The sequence below is a fragment of the Bos mutus genome, chromosome 9, assembly GCF_027580195.1.
Source record: "Bos mutus isolate GX-2022 chromosome 9, NWIPB_WYAK_1.1, whole genome shotgun sequence".
Classification (NCBI taxonomy): domain Eukaryota; kingdom Metazoa; phylum Chordata; class Mammalia; order Artiodactyla; family Bovidae; genus Bos; species Bos mutus.
The window spans coordinates 100889816-100911137 of NC_091625.1; the positions used below are offsets into that span (position 1 = coordinate 100889816).

The window sequence follows — 21322 nt, forward strand, 5'->3', positions numbered from 1 at the left end:
TGGCAGGGCAACAGCACAGATGTGAAACAGCTGAGACAGGTTCTGGAACCACACCCATGTTTAAATCCCATCCATCAAAATACGTAAGCCAGTAGTGAACTGAATCACACAGAAACAGCAGCAAACCTCAGACTGCCCTGAACTATAGATCAGACTGACATCCTCACCTCAGCCCAAGAGAACAAGAGCTTGCCTCTGTCTGCAGGTAAATATCATCTACTTCCAGTTCAGTTCAGTTCAGTTGCTCAGTCGTGTCTGAATCTTTGAAACCCCATGGACTGCAGCATGCCAGGCCTCCCTGTCCATCACCAACTTCCAGAGTCCACCCAAACTCATGTCCACTGAGTCGGTAATGCCATCCAACCATCTTATCCTCTGTCGTCCCCTTCTCCTCCTGCCCTCAATCTCTCCCAGCATCAGGGTCTTTTCCAACGAGTCAGTTCTTCACATCAGGTGGCCGAAGTATTGGAGTTTCAGCTTCAGCATCAGTCCTTCCAGTGAACACCCAAGACTGATCTCCTTTAGGATGGACTGGTTGGATCTCTTTGCAGTCCAAGGGACTCTCAAGAGTCTTCTCCAACACCACAGTTCAAAAGCATCAGTTCTTCAGTGCTCAGCTTTCTTTATAGTCCAACTCTCACATCCATACATGACCACTGGAAAAACCATAGGCTTGACTAGATGGACCTTTGTTGGCAAAGTAATGTCTCTACTTTTTAATATGCTGTCTAAGCTGCTAAGTCGCTTCAGTCGTGTCCAACTCTGTGTGACCCCATAGACAGAAGCCCACTACACTCCTCCGTCCCTGGGATTCTCCAGGCAAGAACACTGGAGTGGGTTGCCATTTCCTTCTCCAATGCATGAAAGCGGCAAGTGAAGTTGCTCAGTCTTAGCGACCCCATAGACTGCAGCCTACCAGGCTCCTCCGTCCATGGGATTTTCCAGGCAAGAGTACTGGAGTGGGGTGCCATTGCCTTCTCCGAATATGCTGTCTAGGTTGGTCATAACTTTTCTTCCAAGGATCAAGTATCTTTTAATTTCATGGCTACAGTCACCATCTGCAGTGATTTTGGAGCCCCAAAAAATAAAGCCTGACACTGTTTGCCCATCTATTTGCCATGAAGTGATGGGACTGGATGCCATGATCTTGGCTTTCTGAATATTGAGCTTTAAGCCAACTTTTTACTCTCCTCTTTCGCTTTCATCAAGAGGCTTTTTAGTTCTTCACTTTCTGCCATAAGGGTGGTGTCATCTGCATATCTGAGGTTATTGATACTTCTTGCAGCAATCTTGATTCCAGCTTGTGCTTCATCCAGCCCAAAATTTCTCATGATGTACTCTGTATATAAGTTAAATACTCAGGTAACAATATATAGCCTTGATGTACTCCTTTCCCTATTTGGAACCAGTCTGTTGTTCCATGTCCAGTTCTAACTGTTGCTTCCTGACCTGCATACAGGTTTCTCAAGAGGCAGGTCAGGTGGCCTGGTATTCCCATCTCTTGAAGAATTTTCCACAGTTTGTAGTGATTCACACAGTCAAAGGCTTTGGCATAGTCAATAAAGCAGAAATAGATGTTTTTCTGGAACTCTCTTGCTTTTTCGACGATCCAACAGATGCTGGCAGTTTGATCTCTGGTTCCTCTGCCTTTTCTAAAACCAGCTTGAACATCTGGAAGTTCACGGTTCACGTATTGCTGAAGCCTGGCTTGGAGAATTTTGAGCATTAGTTTACTAGTGTGTGAGATGAGTGCAATTGTGCGGTAGTTTGAGCATTCTTTGGCATTGCCTTTCTTTGGTATTGCAATGAAAACTGACATTTTCCAGTCCTGTGGCCACTACTGAATTTTCTAAATTTGCTGGCATATGAGTGCAGCACTTTCACAGCATCATCTTTTAGGATTTGAAATAGCTCAACTGGAATTCCATCACCTCCACTAGCTTTGTTCATAGTGATGCTTTCTAAGGCCCACTTGACTTCACATTCCAGGATGTCTGGATCTAGGTGACTGATCACACCATCGTGATTATCTGGGTCATGAATGTTGGGGATTTTCTCCCCGGGACTTGGAAGTGACGAAACTGAAAGAAGGACACTCGGACAGTCTCTTGCAAAGACTGACAAGTTTATTTCTGCAGTCAAGCCTTTTTATAGAAGTAGGAACGAAGAGCTTAGAGTATACAGCCAGCAGAGCATGTACGGGGTTAACACCTAATCCTTAAAAATATTTCAAAGACAGCACGGTCTAAGTGACCCGTGTGCTTATCCCATAACCCGTTTTCTCAAGCAACATTAATATTATTATTAATTAATTTTTATTAAATTAATATTTATTATTAATTACACATTAATATTTATTATTAAATCTTGGCGCCGGGCATAACCAAAGGCAGGAGATGTTTTTCTGCCCGAGCACACCAAGCCGGGGTATTTCTGGCCCTTCACCATTTTCCCAAGGACTTCCTCCAACCGGCTATTTTGTACTGGGCTTCCCAACAATGAAGATCTTTTTTTGTACAGTTCTTCTGTGTATTCTTGTCAGCTCTTCTTAATATCTTCTGTTTCTGTTAGGTCTACACCATTTCTGTCCTTTATCAAGCCCATCTTTGCATGAAATGTTCCCTTGGTATCTCTAGTTTTCTTGAAGAGATCTCTATTCTATTGTTTTCCTCTATTTCTTTGCACTGATCACTGATCATCTATTTTAGTCTCTACTATTCTTTTCTACAAAAATATCCAGCAGAAAATCAAAAATCACAAGACATATGAAACAGTAGGAAAAGAAATCATGTTAAAAAAAAAAAAAAGGAATCATCAGTAAGCACAGTTTTAAATAGTTTTAAAGAGTCAGAGACTTTAAAATGGCTATGTTAAAAATGTGAAAGTGTACTGTAGGAAAAGACTGCTTGTGTACACATGGAACTCTGCTCAATGTTATATGCACCTGGATGGGAGGAGAGTTTGGGGGAGAATGGATATACGTATATATGGCTTAGTCCCTTCACTGTTCACATTTACCTGAAATTATCACAACACTATTTGTTAATCTGCTACAACCTGCTGCTGCTGCTGCTGCTAAGTCGCTTCAGTCGTGTCTGACTCTGTGAGACCCCATAGACGGCAGCCCACCAGGCTCCCCTGCCCCTGGGATCCTCCAGGCAAGAACACTGGAGTGGGTTGCCATTTCCTTCTCCAATGCATGAAAGTGAAAAGTGAAAGTGAAGTCTCTCAGTCGTGTCTGACTCCTAGCAACCCCATGGACTGCAGCCCACCAGGCTCCTCTGCCCATGAGATTTTCCAGGCATGGGTACTGGAGTGGGGTGCCATTGCCTTCTCCGAATCAGCTACAACTTAATACAAAATAAAAAGTTTTTTAAAAAGAAAAAGATAGCTGTGTAAAGAGACAACTAAATTCAGCAGATAGAACACTAGAAATTTGGACCAATTTCTCGAATGCTAAATGTTAGAAATAAAACTTGTTAGTAATAAATAAATCCTTAGATAGGCTTCCCAGGTGGCCCGGTGGTAAAGAGCCCACCCGCCAATGCAGGAGACACGGGTTCTATCGCTGGGTTGGGAAGATTCGCTGAAGGAGGAAATGGCAATCCACTTCAGTGTTCTTGCCTGGAGAATCCCATGGACAGAGGAGCCTGATGGGCTACAGTTCATGGGGTCGCAAAGAGTCAGGCATGACTGAGCAATTGCGCATGTACACACATTGATAGGCTTAATAGTAGACTGGATGTTGCAAAGGAAAGACACAGTGAATTGAAGACAGATCAATGAAAGAGTCCAAACTGAATAAAAAGGAAAAAAAAGTAGAGGAAAAATCAGTCAGGAGCCCACAAAATTTGTGGGACAAGGTCAAAAAGTCAAACATCAAACACACAAACAATTGGAGTCCTAGAGGAAGAGGAGAGATATAACGCCACAGAGAAAACCTGTCGACACACGATAGCTGAGAACACTCCCACGCTGGTGAAAACACTAACTCGCAGATACGAAATTCCCAGCCAACTCCAAGCGGGATTACTGCAAAAAATACATGAATAAATAAATTTAGGAACGTCACAGTAAAGCTGCTGAGAATGAAAGATAAACGACAGAGCTTAGAAGCAGCAGGAAGTACCGTGCGGTGATGAACACACAGCGAGGTGCGTGATGGTGCTGTGAGCGGCGTCTGACTCTCACCAGAGACCACAGCGGCCAGACGACTAGGGAACGGCCGAAAAACACCCACAGGATATAAACAGGCCAGCAAACGAGAACGCTATTCCTGGTAAAGATAGTATTCCAAGTTGAAAGGGAAATAAAGATGGTCACTGACAAAACCTGAAACAGTTCATCTCCAGCAAACCTATCCTATGAGAAAGACTGATAGAAATTTCCCAGATGGAACTCCAAATCTGCAGATGATGCAGATTACCAGAAAGGGTGAATATCACATCATACACTGATCATTTTAACCAAAAATAATAACAATTTGGGGGCATAAACCTATAATAGACTTCCCAGGTGGCTCAGTGGTAAAGAATCCAGCTACCAATGCAGGAGACGTGGCTTTGATCCCTGGGTTGGGAAGATTCCCTGGGGAAGGAAATGGCAACCCACTCCAGTATTCCTGCCTGGGAAATCCCACGGACAGGAAAATCTAGTGGGCTACGGTCCATACGGTCACAACGAGTCGGACATGACTTAATGACTCAACAACAGCAGCAACATATATTTAAAGTGATCAAGAAGAGTAAAGTTGGAGAGCTTTCATTTCTTAAATTCCAGCATTATTATAAAGCAAGACTGAAATAAAGATAGGAAGACACATCAGTGGAACAGAACAGTCAGGGATAGACCCACACTTGTACGGCCAGTAGTTTCAAACCAGTGTAGAAAGCACCCCTTCCTCAAGCCCCCTCCTCGCCCCAGCATCCAGCCAGCCGCGGGTCCCTGTGAGGCGGGGTTAAGCCGTGTCTCTGGTGGATACGGTCGTACTGTTATCAGATGCCTCGATATTCTAACAGTGATGGAACATTCAACAGAGCTCCTCCCGGAACCAGCGCGGGCGCTCCGTGCCTGCCTCAGCCTCCCACGCGACTGCCAGGGAAGCCGCCTGCCTTGTTCTGTCGGCCGAGCACACGGGTAGCAAGCGGGGGCTCTGCGCGCACATCCCCTGGCTGCGTCTCCCAACCCTCGGCCCACCGTCTATGTGACCTGGGACAAGGCGTTCCACGCCTCTGCTCTCCACCTGCTTTTCTATGAAATGAGGAGAGGTTTTGTAGGAGGTAGAGACACACGCAATGTACTTAGAACAGCGGTGGTGGTGGTTTCATTGATAAGTCGTGTCCGACTCTTGGAGGAGGAAATGGCAACCCACTGCAGTATTCTTGCTGGAGAATCCCATGGGCAGAGGAGTCTGCTGGGCTGCAATCCATGGGGTCGCAAAGAGTTGGACACGATTGAATGACTTCTCCAGAGGATCTTCCTGACCCAGGAATCAAACCCGGGTGCCCTGCATTGCAGGCAGATTCTTTTACCAAGTGAACTATGAGGGAAGCCTCTGAGAACAGTGGCGGGCACATACTAAGCACCGCAAAGTGTACAGTTATCGTCTCCGGAGAATTTAAAACCGGGAGTCAGGAGGCTTCCCGGTGGTCCGGTAGTTACGACCTTCCCTTCCACTGCAGCAGGCACGGGCTTGCGATCCCTGTCTCGAGCTAAGTTCCGGCATGCTACAAGGCCAGCCAGAATAAAAAGTAATAACAGTAAACTCTTTTAGAGTTTATAAAACTGCGAGTCAGATGGGCGAGCTCCCCCCAGGCCGGCTGGAAGTAGGTGACGTGCGTTTGGGTGCGGGAAGCCGGCACCTCTACCATGCGGATTCTCAACGGGGTCTGTTGGGGAGGAGAACCTGGGGGCCTTTATGAGGCCTGAGGGTGAACAATTGTCTTTCCGTTTGATGTCCGGAGGTTTTTACACCTGAGTCAATGAAGAGCTGGGGGAGTCAGCAGTAAACCTTTCTTTCAAGCGGAGAAAGGGCAGTAGTGACGGGGGCTGGGAAGGCGGACGCCACTGCAAGGAAGCACGGGAGTGAGGGCCAGGGAGGGCCAGGGAGCAGGGGTCCACGCCAGCTCTCCCGGGGCAGGAGGCTGTGCCGTGAACACGGCCACGGACACGCCTCTGCAGTCCCTGTGCCGCGGGCTCCCCCGAGTCCCGGCCCTGCACCCACTCACCCCGGGACACCTCGTCTTCCCACGTGGAAGGGTCCCACTGCAGGTTTCGTTTTGCTTTACAGATATTTACGGTTTTCTCAGGGAGGAAATGACAACCCACTCCAGTACTCTTGCCTGGAAAATCCCATGGACGGAGGAGTCTGGTGGGCTACGGTCCATGGGGTTGCTGAGAGTCGGACACGACTGAGCAACTCCACTTTACTATTCACATTAATATCTTTGTGATCGCACTGCTTTCTCCCTCTTGGTTTTACAGCCAAATTTTAAGAAGAGGAATGTTTGCTAACAGAGGTCCTCTGTCCATCAGAGGTGGACAGCAATTACAGGTTCCAGTGCAGGGCAGGAGGGAAGTGGGGCGAGCTGTCCTCTGCCTGTCTGTGACCGTCTTCAGCTGTCTCAGCCCAGCCGGGCTCAGAAGCAGCTCCCCTCCTGTGAAGAGCCAAGCCCTCTTCACAGGCTCTTACATCTCCTTTCCTGGGGACCTCTTTCCTCCTGTGTGACGCAGTCCCTTCTCTTGGTATACTGTTGACCAAATTTCCTGATGTCTTCTAGGTTAGGCGTCTTCTTCCTGATAGAGTCCACAGCATTTTTCAATTGGCCAGTGGGACAGACGGTGCTCCCGAAAAGTGTGTGTTTTGGGTAAAACAGATGCATTTTTACTTTATTTCTATGTTCTTTCGCTTTGGGGATCTTAGTTCCTGGACCAGGGATTGAATCCACGTCCCCTCTAGTGAAAGCACTTAACCACTGGACCGGGCAGGGAGATCCACAGATTCGTTTTGACAGCACCCAGGTCTTTTCTTTCTGCATCTGGACAGATAAGGAACTTCAACTTCTAGAAGCATAGCTAACTTTCCTGAGGTTCCCACAGCAAGGGATGAGGATGAACAGTCCTATCCAGGTTTTTTGTACCAAAATTGCCGGCTCCTCGCTCTTTTTGGCTGCCACTGCCCCGCTACATAGCCAAAAGGATGCTATTGGATTTATTAAAATATTAACTCCTTGAATTTGCTCTCTGGGTCACCTTCAGAAACTCCAACATGTCAAAGCCCAGAGTGGAGGCCCCATCTCCCCGCAGCCCCCAGCGGGGGCAGGGCTCCGTTCCTGGCGGTGCTCCCCAGCGACCCAGAGCATGAGTCTCACTGGACACATGCTCCTCTTCACCGCAGCTCGGTCATCACTCACTAACGCTCCTGAAGGCCTGGGAAGGGGCAGGTGCTGGGGACGGCCCCAGCCTGTGGACGGCAGTCAGGTGATGTGTTCTGGGAAACCCCATCACGACCCGTCCTGCCACCTCCTTCCCCGCCTCACTCTTCTGCAGACCTCACGTCTGGGGCCAGTTTACTTCCCAGTCCTACTTGGGCAGTGGTTTATTTTAAAATATTCTTCCAATACTTCTATATCTTCAGTGGTTTAGTCACTAAGTCATGTCTGACTCTTGCGGTACCATGGACTATAGCCTGCCAGGCTCCTCTGTCCATGAGATTTTCCAGGCAGGAATACCTGAGTAGGTTGCTATTTCCTTCTCCAGGGGATCTTCCTGACCCAAGAATTAACCCCGGGTCTCCTCCACTGCAGGCAGATTCTTTACCAGCTGAGCTACCAGGGAAGGCCTTTTATATCTTTATATAATATCAGGTCTTCTCATCTCGGGTTTTCTACAGGAGTTGCATTAAAACCTAGTAGGAATAAAACCAGATTCCCTGGTGGCTCAGATGGTACAGAATCTGCCTGCAATGCGGGAGACCTGGGTTCAAACCCTGGGTGGGAAAGATCCCCTGAAGAAGGGAATGGCAACCCACTCCAGTATTCGTGCCTGGAGAATCCCATGAACAGAGAAGCCTGGCGGGCTACTGTCCATGGGGTCACAGAGACTCAGACACAACCGAGCAACTAACACACACACACAGGAATAAAACCAAGAAAAACTTTCAAGTGGCAAATAGTTTACAAGAAGCATGGCCCGATGGAAAGCAGGCACAGACACACCAAAGGTGCAGGCCTTTACACTTCAGTTCTAGGTTCACACTCAAAGGTACAGGAGGTTCAGAGCATCGAGCTTGAACAGCTAGGATTACAGTAAGGGTTCTGCCACTAGGTGGAGAAATTGCCCCAATCTAGCACAGGTGTGGTTCTGACTCACTCCTGGGAAACCTTACTAGCAGGGAAGATGTTAACAGATGCCTTATTGTTCAAATGACTGTGGTGGCTACACCTGGCACCTACAAACTCTAACCCTTTGCCAGTTCACTCTATGTATCTTTGCTTGAATGGAGTAAACATTCCGTTTAATCTTCATGGCATCATTATGGTCTACATCCCGTCACTATCCACATTCACCCCTCAGTGCTGGCTCTCTTGAAAATCATTTAACATCATTTGCATTTTTGTGGCAACGTAGTCTATCTATTGAGTAAATAAATATATGAACATTTCACTTCTAGTCCTGCCACTGATTGGATAAAATGTTAAAGTCCATCATAGACTGAAAAGCTCCTCCAGGATAGTCATAAGCACAAGCAAAGTCTCATTCCGAAAGAAGGGTTTTAAATAATAACTAGACCAACCGAATTTTGCACATTGCCTTTATTTTGCAGAAAATACTTTCTGCTGATTGTCTTTGGCTAGTTTGTCAAAAGAAAAACATAAACATTTGTAGGTTTAACAGTACAAGAGATCAGCTACCTATGCTCAAAAGCAAACATTCTAGCAGGCAGAGCTGGACACTGTTGTTTCAACGACCATCTGCTGTCCCCCAAGAGTGGCTCAATTCTGTCTCAGCTGGGCTGCGGCTAGTACCCCAGCTACAGGGGTCCCAAAGGGACCTGGAAGCTACTGGAAAGCAACAGGGAGGAGAACTGGAAGCGTGCTTTTTATCTCCCCAGAGTATGACCGGAGAAGTTACAAAGCCTGATGCGCCAGAGGCATCTCCGGGCTGTATGTAAGAGAAACGCAGCTTCTGGATGCTGGCCGGTCACTGTTACTGAGGGTCCTGGCGAGGGAGGCCCCCGCCTTGCTTCCACACCTGCAGCACAGAAAGGACCCAGGACGCATCGCCACCACGGAGGAGGAGCACAGCGCTGGCGGTGGGACCCCTGATACATAACAGAACATGAACCTTCTTCCTCTTTTCTTGGAAGGGCGGTTAGCAGGCCTGACCCCCTTCCCACGCCCCACGAGACTGCCGCTCAAACACTGCAGTCCCGGCCTCCTTTCAGGCACAGGCTCCGGCTCACATGGACGGGGGCGACACGGCCGTCCACGAGGCCAGGAGGCGGGCCTGGGCCGAGGCGTCGTACTGGCTGTCGGCAACGTCTGTGGCCGTGGCGGCCCCCTCGTACAGTGGGGACCCCGACGAGGAGGATGCCGAGACCGGGTGGGCGAGGGGGGCAGAGTGGGCGGAGGAGCCTCGAAAGAACTGGGCTCCCAGCCCGCTGGGCACGCCCGCCGCCTGGGCGCCCGGGGCAACGGCGGCGCTGCTCACGGACCACAGGCTGGGGTACTGGCTGAAACGGAAAAGTGGGGAGACAGACGGGTCAGAGACCTGGGCAGGCGCTCCAGGAGGGGACAAGAGACCCCCGCCAACCCCACCCCAGACGGCCGGGGCATAAACGGCTCATTTCCTCTGTGTGATTAAATCACACTCGGACACGGATAGAGGTCACGTCTCATCTGCCCACAAGAAACAAAATCATTAGGAGCCGCCTAAAAACGCCTCGACACGCACTGTTAGCTTCCGCTCCAAAGACCCCAGCTTTGTGCTCAAGCTGAGAACCCAAGTTCTCAGATGCACCGAGTCCGATGTTTCAGAGGATGTGCGTACGCATCCGTGTTGACTAGTAATTCCTGGGCCTCCCTGGTGGTCCTGGTTAAGAATCCACGTGCCAGGGCAGGGGACACGGGTTTAATCTCTGGTCTGGGAAGATCCCACATGCCCCAGAGCGATCAGCCCACGAGCCACAACTACTGAGCCTGTGCTCTGGAGAGCCCGTGAGCCGCAGCTCCTGAAGCCCACACACCCTGGAGTCCGTGCTCGGCCACAAAAGCAGGCATCGCAACGAGAAGCCCCGACTCGCCACAACTAGACCACGTCCGCGTAGCGGTGAAGGCCTGCCACAGCCAAAGAGTTAGGAAATAAACAAATCTTTAAAAAAAAAAAAAAAAGCTAGTCATTCCTACGAGGGAGACACACGTGGATGGTGGAGGGCGTCCTCTGGTGACGCCCTGTGGGCACCACGTGTCAGCACATGTCAGCGTGGCCCCTGGAGAAGGAAGAGCCCCAGGACTCAGACCTGGAAGTAAACCCCCGTTAACCCACTTTGTCAGGTGAGCCTTGCTCCGAGCCCACCTTCAAGGCTCTGCTTCCCCGTCCCTGAAGGAAGGAACTGGAAACGGACATTAGCCCTCCCCTGTGTGAGAACACAGGCCCGACCAACACTACACCAGGCTGACGTTTTGCTTCTGAAAATGTCCCTCTCTTCTAGCAGAATCAATCCTTCCGTAAATGAACGAGGAGGGCTTAGGCTGTGGCGGGCTATGCGGCTGACCAGGCCACGTCCTACACTTCAGATGCCCTTGGACTTGCAAACAGGCGTGATGAAGGGAGGCAGGGGACTCTCCCCATTTTACAGATGAAAGGCAGCAAGGCTCCGAGATGCACTCGAGTCCTCAGGGGGACCCGTTGTAACCTGCAGGTCATCCGACTCACCGCAGTCTTCTAGGTGACCTCGGAGCCCTGGAAAGGCTTCCTGGTTATGTATTGCTTGCTCTATTTTTAAGAGTAGACATTGGATTCCTACTTTAAAGGAACTGCTTCCTAAACATAAAGAATTAAGATCTTAGGCAAATTCTGATATTCTGTACAGTCCATGGGGTTCCAAAGAGTCGGACGCAACTGAGCAACCGAGCTAGCATCCACACAGAACCTGCACTGCTTTTGAGGTCAAGGTGCCTTGTCCATGACTCACTCTGCTGTGAGCCAACCTGTTCAATCATTTAATACCGGTGACTCATTTCCTCCTTAGAAAACGTGGAAAGGGCTCTCACTTTGTCATTTTAGTTTTTATTATAAAAATCCTATGAAGAAATATAATACGTTGACCGACCAGCTTGATTTTTTGAAGCCAACCTCCCTCTATACAATTTTCAATTTAATAATAAAATAGTCATCATTCTTTTCAAGTTACCTGTATGTGAAGAAACACCCTGATTCTATATCCACAGAAATCCAACAAATGTATTTCCTTAATTTGACAGTGCCTGTCAAAAGAGGTTCTGGAAACTTGTCTTCAAGATTCACCTACTGACCCCACAATCCTGTACACCTACAAGCCTGGGAAGATGGGCTGAGGCTGGGGTTGTTTGGTGCCCTTTTCCTGAAGAAGCGATGCTCAGGAGGCTTGTCCATCGCATGGACCAGTAAACAGCAGAGCCAGGAGAGGGTCCCTGCTCCCTACCATGAGATTCCAGCTCCGTCCACCCTGAAAGCACCACTGAACTCCCAGAGGACAGGTGAAGCAGGAACTCACAGCAGTCATGTAACCCGGAGCCCCGGACATAGCTGGCTAGTAGTCAAGTTACCAATAAAAACCTGTCACCCATAAGTGAAGAGCAGGATACAGGCTAATGGATGGGATGGGATGACATCACAGGCACTCACGTTCCCACACTTTGCCTCACTCCCCAGACATGCGTTACCTGGAGCCTGCAGGAGGACCAGCGTTCGGACCCATGGGCAGCATGCTGGTGTGGGCAGACATTCCAAGGCTGGACCAGTTGTCATGGGGCTGGAGCATGGACAGACACGCAGATGAACTGTCGGAATAGGCTACAGATGTAAGAAAGTGTCATTACTGATGGGGGCTTCCAAGAGGGAAAAAACACACTGAAACGCTACCAACAGCTGGAGCTACATCACCACCTGCTTAATCGGTCATCAGAGGCCAATACACATTGTCAGTGTACATACTGGAATATATTCCAGCACCCAGGCTTTTTCTTTATCATTAGATCAATAGCTATCCTGTACAAAATGGACTCCTACAGTCACATGATTAAGAATTAATTATACTGAAAAATCAATGTAATTTTTACCTGTCTTTTCTGCAAAGGATTATTGCTTAAGAATTAAAAGGGCTTTGAAAACCATTTACTCAAGGCAAAATTTAAAATATGATCTAGGCTCTAGCTGGACTCCTATTTCCTTCCCAAATAAGCTTCTTCCATTTCAAATCAGCTTTAATTGCTTAATTGTTTTATGGCGTTCATTTGCTTTTTTCCTCCTTTCAGAGCCAGACAAAATGAAGTCTGGGGCATCCGTGGTATTAGAGGGAATTAGGTCCAGGGGTCTTCGTGGTCTGGCCCGTGTTCATACCACTCAAGCCTGCACCTAGGGGCAGGGATAAGCCTGTATCCCCTAGGCGCATGTTAGACCACCAAGTGCTGGACCACCGGAGCTTCTGACTCTGTGGGTCGGGGGGGTTTTCAGATGATGCTGGAGCCACTGACCCTGGCCTCATACTTGGAGAAACACTCTTGCGTCTCGTCAAGCTAGTAATCCTCGTGCCTGGCTGGCCCGGCATCATCACCTTACAAGGTTCTCAAAATATGCAAGCCTGGGCCCAGGGTCCCAAAGAAAAGAGGCTCAGCGGTAGCACGGACATTCAGCCCTGAAGCCCCTGGCCTGGAGGTCTCTGTGGTCGAGCCAGCAGCGACATGGACACAAAAGGTCCCTCTCGAGCCAGTCAAGAGCCTGCTCCCTGGACGCTCACCGACTGCCTCTCCCTTCCCGGAAGTCTTCCCAGCATCCCAACCCCCGCCGCCTTCCGCTTCCGCGCGGGACTTACTTGGAGAACTGTTGCGATGCGCGTACGGGGTGGGGTAAGGGGCTGGCCGGTGGCTCCTCAGGGCCGGGTACCTTTCGCAGCCGTGTGTGGAGGGGAGCGAGAGGGGGCCTCCGAACTGGGGGTGGGGGGTGGCGGGTGGACACAGGGTGCTGGTTCCGGGGATCAGCCAGCCCCCTGCTGTGAGAGAAGCACGCTGCGGACCCCGCTCGGCCTCCCTTCCGTCATCTAGGACCCCGCTCGGCCTCCCTTCCGTCATCGAACAGGCAAGACGGGGCTTCCCTGCGGTCCAGGGCTCAGGACTCCGAGCTCTCACTGCGGAGGGCCCCGGTTCAGGCCCCGGTCGGGGAACTAAAAATCCCACGAGCCACGTGGCCGGAAACGAAGCTAAAGGACAGCGGGGCAGAGGCCAGGGAGCGACGGGTCTCCTCCTCAGGGTCCGTGGACACCGAGGGCCTGACCAGGCTTCAGGGGTCGTGGGCATCACCCGTGCGTCCAGAGAAGGGATCATCACCCAAGAACCTGAGAGACTGACCCCAACCTCTGCCAGCCGTGTGGCTTCCTCAAAAAATCTCCCCTGCCAGGATCCTCCCAGAATATCCCCCGCGACGTGCTGACCCTCCAGACAGGTCAGTTTTCAAGGCCAAACTACTGAGCGTGAATAAATGTTAAAACAGACAAAATTCAGACTCAGGACGCACAGGGACAGCCCTGCCCCCAGCTTCTCCCCGCTTCCCTCCCCGCTGCAGACCACACCGTCACGCGGAGGAGTCTCGTCCTGCCTGGACGGGCACCCGTGTTCTCCTCGCTTTTCTTCTGCGTTCGGCTCACCCTTTCCCACCTTACAGGTCAATCAGAGAATCATTCCAACACTGCCCTGCCCTCCTTTACAGCTCCCGTTTCTTCTCCATTCCCTTTATTTTCCTCTTTTTAAAAAAAAATTCAGAAAAGCAACCACGAGGAGGACAACTACTCAGGCTCCAAGTCCCAAACTCTAACTGCAGACAGCATTCCAACGAGAGGAGGGTCCAGACCTGTCCACAAAGCTCCGGCCCACGGCTGGCCAGAGCAGTTGTTCATATTCTGCTCTGTGAGGTGGCAGCCGTCAGCCACTTAGGAGAGCTGTTTGTTAAAGTAGTCCATGAAGGATAAAGAAGGAGGGAGGGAGGGAGAAAGACAGAGAAAGAAAGGGAAAACCGTTCTTTGAGGAAGCCGGCGCTCTGGTTCCTCCCGAACTTAGAAGTGAGCAGCCAGCAATAACTTTTCTCTCCCAACCATTACCAGTTTCTCATCTCTGAGTCCCCACCCCGCCTGGATGGGTAGAGAAAGCCTTTTCCCTGATAGACTCTGCTACAGACCTGCATCACTCCACTGACTACCTCACTAACTCCTGAAGGAGGCCAGACTGAAAGCAGACTTGCCCATCCTGCAAGCTGCTGTCTCCAGCATGACCCAGCGGGCCATTCCCAGCCCCGAAGCAAGCTGGAGGAGAGCTCCACATGATCAGAAGCACCGTCCCAAAGACGGTCCTTCCGTTCTCGGCCATTAACAAAAAGACAGACCATCTCAGAGTGGATGAGAGCCAAGTTCTTCTCCTGCCCAACACAGCAGAGTCTGAACACTGATCAGGGTCTCAGCAGTCCATCCTAGCCATGGCTGGAGCCGCCTCCTGTGTGCTCAGCCCTCGGTCGTGTCCATAGACTCTGATTCCATGGACTTGTAGCCCTCCAGGCTTCTCTGTCCATGGGATTCCCCAAGCAAGAATACTGGAGTGGGTTGCCATTTCCTCCTCCAGGGGATCTTCCCGACCCAGGGATCGAAGCTGGGTCTCCTTTGTCTCCTGCACTGGCAGGCGGATTCTTTACCATCATGCCACCTAGGAAGCCTCTGGAGGGGCCTCAAAGCCAAAGAACCCAGGCTCCTCTGTCAGGAATCCCGTGAGCTGGTCGGGGGGCGCCCTCCGAAAGGCCCGATGGAGCAGAGGCTGAGGACCAGCAGTTTGATGACCAGTAGGAACAGCATCAACACGCGGGGCCACTGCCTTGCACAGCCAAGTGCGGTGTGCTCCCAGGGGCACCCAGAAGCTCTGTCTTCTCCATCCCCAGCCCCCTGCCCCAGACAGGCTCGTCCCTGAGACAAGGTGCCCCTGGGCAGAGCGCAACAAACCGTACATTGGTTGTACCCAGACTGCTGGCCGTCTCCTGCTTCTTCCAGCATATCTTTGTGATCGCTTCTGTCAAGAAAGTGTATTGAATGGTCAAGGAGAACATTCAGGAAACAGTATCTGCAGCAGTAGCGCATCATTCTGCACACTTCTTCCCCCAAGGGGTATCGTTAGCATTCTCTCACCTTTCCTTTGCATCGAGGAAAGCTTTTGCAAATGGGTTGTATTTAATTTTAAGAGCTGTGATCTGAAAAACAAGAAATTGCATCTACTAGTATCTGCTCGTTAGAGGATTTAATTAGGCACCAAGAAATCAGGCACCACCAGTACCCCCTTTAAATATTCAAATATATTCAGACTTCTTTCCAGGTATATTTTCCTATTTGAATCTGAAGTAGACAAGTAATTATAATATTTCATAAAGAACAGCACATTTATGTAAAGCTTTTAAATGCTGATTTCCTAAGTGGAATTCACAATAATAAATTTAACCTACTGCTGACAAGGGCTTCCCTTGTGGCTCAGCTAGTAAAGAATCTGCCCACTATGTGGGAGACCTGGGTTCAATCCCTGGGTTGGGAAGATCCCCTGGAGAAGGGAAAGGCCACCCCCTCCAGTATTCGGGCCTGGACTGTGTAGTCCATGGGTCCCAAAGAGTCGGACACGACTGAGTGACTTTCATTTCACTTCTTCACTGCTGACAATATTCTGTGTGCATGTCTAATAAAATATTCTGTGTGCATGTCTAACAAAGTATCTAAAAAAATATCCCGTCTAACAAACATGGCTCAAAACATAACCCAGGTCCGCTTAGGGAGAGTGACTTCTAGTCTGGCTGGCGGGCAACACTCTCAGCCTGACCAGCTAATCACCTACTGTCTGTCCTTTGTCTGTGTCAGGCATAGACACAGATCCACAGGCTCTAAACTGCATGCTGTGTCTACTTGACTCTTCACACAGCACAGACTTGGAGGGGTGCCCCCTGACCCTTTCAGGAAGGTTTTCAGAGTAAGGAGACACCGCCCCCCCCTCTCTCTCTCAAGTCTTGTTCTCAAGAAATCTTACAGTCCTGAACCTGAATGTTTGATTCATCTTTTCATTTTGAGCATTTAGTGGATGCTTCTAGATTTAGACCCTTTTAGGGAAAAGTAAAGGAGAAAGTGCCTGAATGAGTACTTATTTTAAAACTTTCCTCCTTCTGTCCCACTTGGTATTTACCGTTATGGGAAATTATTTGAAAAGGCATTGATTATCGGTCTAAACCTTAGACTCTAAAGGACACTAATCTCACACACACACACACACACACGAGCCCCCTGACTGCCCGTGCCTCACCTCCTCGTTTTGGTAAGCGGTCACCGCGATGAACTGGGTCTCCGGGAAGCAGTGGCTGGTGATCATACGCTGTGGACCCCCAACTCTCACGATGTGGATTCGAGGCTCATACTTATGTAAGGAGTTCAACATGATCTGAGAGAGACACAAGCACAGGAACTGAGATCCTCAAAGTCCCACCGTTAAAGACAGCAAAACTTCCATTTGTCCCGATGTAAACGCAGAAGCTGCAGCTCGCAGGAAAATGTCTTCACTGCTGACGCTGGGGGCTTCCCTGGTGATTCGGGGCATAAAGAACTGCCTGCAGTGCAGGAGATGCAGGAGACACAGGAGACGAGGGATACCTGGATTGGGCAAACCCTCTGGAGGAGGAAATGGCAACCTGCTCCTGTATCCTTGCCTGGAAAATCCCATGGACAGAGGAGCCTGGCAGGCTACAGTCCCTGGGGTCACAAAGAGTCGGACAAGACGGAGCGACTGAGCAAGTGAAGGTGGTAGGTGGCCCGTCAGGCGCTGCTCCCACAACTAGGTCGGAAAGGGGATGAGAGGCGCTGCACAGGATCAGAGACAACGCCTGCCCTTCCGGACGTGCTCGACCTGGTGGAACAAAGTTCTACGGCTTCCAGGGCAGCTGTAGACAGCTTGGAATGCCTGAGCACCAGCGCCGCTTTCGGGAACACCCCCCAAGGAAAGACTGTCTGTAGAAAAGGACAGCTTTGCAAGTCTGTTCAGACTCCGAGCAGTCAGTACAGGCACATTCAGCTCTGAAGTGAGCACTTACCCTCGACATGCATATTTTCTCTACCCCAGGGAAGCTGAAGGCTAGGCCGCAGAAGTGCCCCCTTAGCTTGAGAACTGCCTGCCTGTTCAAAGGCGAGGCTTCGCGCCCTCTCCCCGCTCGCTCTCCAGGCCCGGGTGTTACTGTCGTCAGCTTACTATAAACAACACTGAGGGCTTAATTGAGGAAGGCAGACCTCACCTCCAGGCCAGAGCGCCCTTCCACTTTCTGCCACGAGAAGGTGCAGAGTCGCAGGCCCCTCCTAGAGTCGACCCCCGCCCCCCACCCCTCACACCTACCTGGCCCCCGCCCCCCACCCCTCACACCTACCTGGCCCCCTCCATTGAGCTTGTTGGTGAGCTTGACTTTGCTGAAGGAGACGGGGGCCTTCATCCAGTGCCCCCCGAAGTTGGGCGAGTCGGGGTGGATGTAGACGCAGCTGGGCGCCTGTGGCTCCGGCTTGCCCCCCGGCACCCACTCCCCATTCACGTACTTCCAGCGGTGGTTGTCAGCCGCCACGAAGTCCAGCAGGAAGGAGTACATGGCATTGGGGTCTAGGCCAGACACGTTCACCTTCAGCACCGGGAACATCCTCCTGAAAAGGAAGGAGGACCCCGGATGGGATCGTGAGGCCGAAGGCAGGGGCGTCTGTCATTTGGGGCACAAAGCTCCCCCTGGGAACTTAAAAGGGGCCACGCACGGTGCTCCTTCCCAGGACTCACCTAGATCCGCATGCGCCCACCCCACCATCCCTCATCCCTCGGCCTCCGGAGGCAGGTGGGACAGGACCTGGTAGAGGCTGCAGCACACGGGTCAGGCCGGGGGCAAGAGTAGGCGAGGCATAGGTCCCCCGAGTTCCGGGGGAGTCCCTCTCCCCAGGGTTGTGTTGGTTTCTCAGTCCTGTCCGACTCTGCGATCGCATGGACTGTAGCCCACCAGGCTCCCGTGTCCACGGGATTCTCCAGGCAAGGATACTGGAGCCTGTTGCCATTTCCTTCTCCAGGGGGTCTTCCCGACTCAGAAACCAGAACTGGGGTCTCCCGCATAGCAGGCAGCTTCTTTACTATCTGAGCCCGCAGGGACGCCACCCCGTCCTCCCCAGGAAAGTGACAATTCTGCGAAGAAGGCCTAGAGGCAGAGGGAGAGGCCACAGGAGTCTATTCCCAGCCCAAGCGGAAATGAGCGGAAAGATTAGGCGAGGGTGTTGCCGGGCAGGGATCCGGCGCGCCCACCTGCCGTTCTTGGTGACGATCATCTCATTGGTGAGCTCCTGAAGCGCAGCCACAACTCGCTCTCCTCCAGGCCCACGCGCAGCTCGCGCTCCGTGGGGTCGCCCTTCTCGCTGCCCGCCTGCAGCTCGCTCTCCACGGCGCTCAGCAGATGGTCCACCCGGTACTGCAGGCTCTTCCCCGGGCTGTCGGTGCCCGGGGAGGTCATCCTCCTGCCGGCCCGCGCCCCGACGCCCCCCCAAATCCCGACTGGCTACGCAAGCGCCACCTTCGCCGCCGCAGACGGCCGCTCTTCCAAGAAGACCCAAGAAGTGCCCAGACCCGCGACGGCACAGACCCAGCGCCGACCTCCGTGGAAGGCGACGATCTGGAGAGGAGGGGGCGGGGGAGAGGGGTGGGGGGGAGGTTATTCCACTTGAACTCCCGCAAGGAGGGACGAGAGTAGGTCTCCTGGGAAGGAAAATCGCCCCTCGGCATAAATAGAGCCTGCAGCCTGGCGCAGGGGGGCGCGGCGGATTGGGCCGCGAGCCCTTTGAAGCGCCGGGGCCGCCGCCCATTGGCCGCGCGCGGCCATATCAGACCCCGCCGGGCGGGCCGCGGAGGCGGGGGGTCATCAATGGGCCCCCGCGCCAGCTTTTTGTAAATCCGGAGCCGGACCCTGCGAGCCCCGGCCCAGCCCCTACACCTCCGCCCTCCCCCAAATGTTTGCACCTCCATCAAAGCGTCTGGGCGGGCCCCGAAGGCCGGGAGGAGGTGGGGGACGGGGTGGGCGCGGACTGGCCGGCCCGCGAGCTCGCCCCGGCCCGCACCTTGCCCAGGGGCTGCTCGGCGGCCCGCGAGGCTCCCCCACTCTCTCTCGCGCGCGCGGTCCCCTCCTCTCTCTCCCAGGGCGTCCCGGACCCCACAGGTATGCCATTCCCACAGCGGCTCTCACGCGCGCCCGAGCCCGCGACCACCGCGCGCAGCCCGGCCTAAGTGCGTGCCCAGGGCCTGGCCCGAGTCGGGCTTTTCCGAAGGCTCAGCTGCCACCGAGCCTGGTCCCGGCCTGACACGTTCCTCGGCGCTTCAGGTGACCCTACCAACACCCTCGACCACGGACCAGCCCACCGGGCTCCCCCTGTTCTCCGCAGCCCTCACGGGTCTGGAAAGAGAAATCGCACGCTCCGAGTCTCTGCCCACAGTCCACTTCGCGCCCGGAGAGGGAAATAGACTGAAATCAATAAAACGCACCTCCCCCGCCCTCCGCCTTCTGGATATTTTCTCTCTTCCCTGCATAAAAGCAGGACTTTGATGGCGAGGTCTGTGCGTGCACTGGGTGTAACCCAGGAGTCTGTTCGACTTCTATGGGTTTTGGTCTTTGCTTTCGCGGAAGGTGGAGCAGAAGAGGACGGGCCACGGTGTCCCCGCGAGCGGGCTTCGGGAGCGTCTCCTCGCGCGGCCGCGACGGAGCGCCTGGCGGGGTGGCAGGGCCGGGTGGTTTATTACCTTCCGCGAGGACCGGGAGGAGAGCGCAGGAAAGGTGACAATGGGCAGGAAATAGTTCAATGGGGCCTCTTCAGACAATAACATTCCTCCTAAAGCGGGAGCCCAGTAAAGAAGGAAGCAGGCGCTCCTCGTGGGGACGCGGACTGCGCGCCTCAGACTCGCTAGCCCGCGGCTCGAGAGAGCCCAGAGTGGCCGCAGCCTCGGTCCCCCGGGTCTGCTCCGCGTGCACCCCACCTCCAGGCTTTCTGGAGGGAGCCTCGCGTCGGTGGGGCGCCCCATTCAGAACAACCCCACGCCTTATCAAGGGGGCTCGGCGCCCCGCGCTAACCCTTCCCCGCCCGGCGCGGGGCAGCCTCGTTCCGCCGTGGAGAACCGTGGGGGCCACCGCGGGAAGGACGGCGGCCGACCCTGCGCGCTCGCCGTCCCAGCCCTCTCCAACTCTGGCCGGGAGTCGGGCAGCCCCGCGCGCCTCGACTCCGTCGCGTTTCTCAGTTTCTTTGTTGTCTAGGAACAAGGAAATGCCCAGGGGCTGGCCTGAGGGGGACAGTTTCCTTCTGGAAGGAGACACTGAAAATGACCTCTTGTGCTCGCGGCACCCGGACCCTGCTGAGTCACCTTCACCCTGCTTCCTGGGCCACGGGCTTTGGGGGGCTTTGCGTGTCTTTTTGGACAAATTAAGAAGGTGATCTCTGCTGCCTGGGACTGCTCGAGCCTGAGTACTTAGAATAAGGGGGTGGGTGTGAGGTGGTGGATGGAAGAAGCGTGAATATCAGGCAGTCGCGGGGGCGGGGTTTCTCCAAAACCTTGGCTCGAGAGCTCAGCTTAGGTCGCTCCCTGACCCCCAAGGCAGGGAGCTCTCGGCGCTGCCGCTTGGGGGATGATTTTTCCCCCAAAGTCTGGAAGCGCTGGTGAGGACCCCCGGGTTTCCCGGGTCCCTCCCGCCAACTGTAGTTCCGATTTGAGTTCAGCTCTACAAACCCGGCAGAAGGGAATATTAGCTCTCCAACCTGCGCGGGGACATTTCTGCCCTCCAGCAGGCACGGCCGGTTTTCGGGATCCCCCGCCCCGAGGTTGGGGCGCAGGGCTGCGCCTAGCTGCGGAGGTCCCCCCGACGGTCAGCGCCTAGGTTTTTCCCTTTCGTTTCTGGGCGGGGGTTTCTGGATCTTCGTTCCTTGGTTCTCAGGACCAGCTTCTCCGCTCTCGGGGTCCTTTCAACGAAGGCTGCGGTGCATGACAGTTTACAGCCAAAAACTTCCTCCGGG

The 21322-nt window shown here is 52.8% G+C and overlaps 1 protein-coding gene across 1 annotated transcript; it reads right to left on the reverse strand.

Annotated features, from left to right (window-relative positions):
- Nucleotides 1-9459: 9459 nt before the first annotated feature.
- TBXT (T-box transcription factor T) lies at nucleotides 9460-18783 on the reverse strand. Its single transcript, XM_070377158.1, is given in 9 exon segments — nucleotides 9460-9733; nucleotides 11925-12054; nucleotides 13073-13249; nucleotides 15241-15302; nucleotides 15419-15480; nucleotides 16569-16703; nucleotides 17677-17941; nucleotides 18579-18618; nucleotides 18621-18783. Coding segments are annotated over 9 exon segments (1308 nt in total).
- Between the last annotated feature and the right edge of the window lie 2539 nt (nucleotides 18784-21322).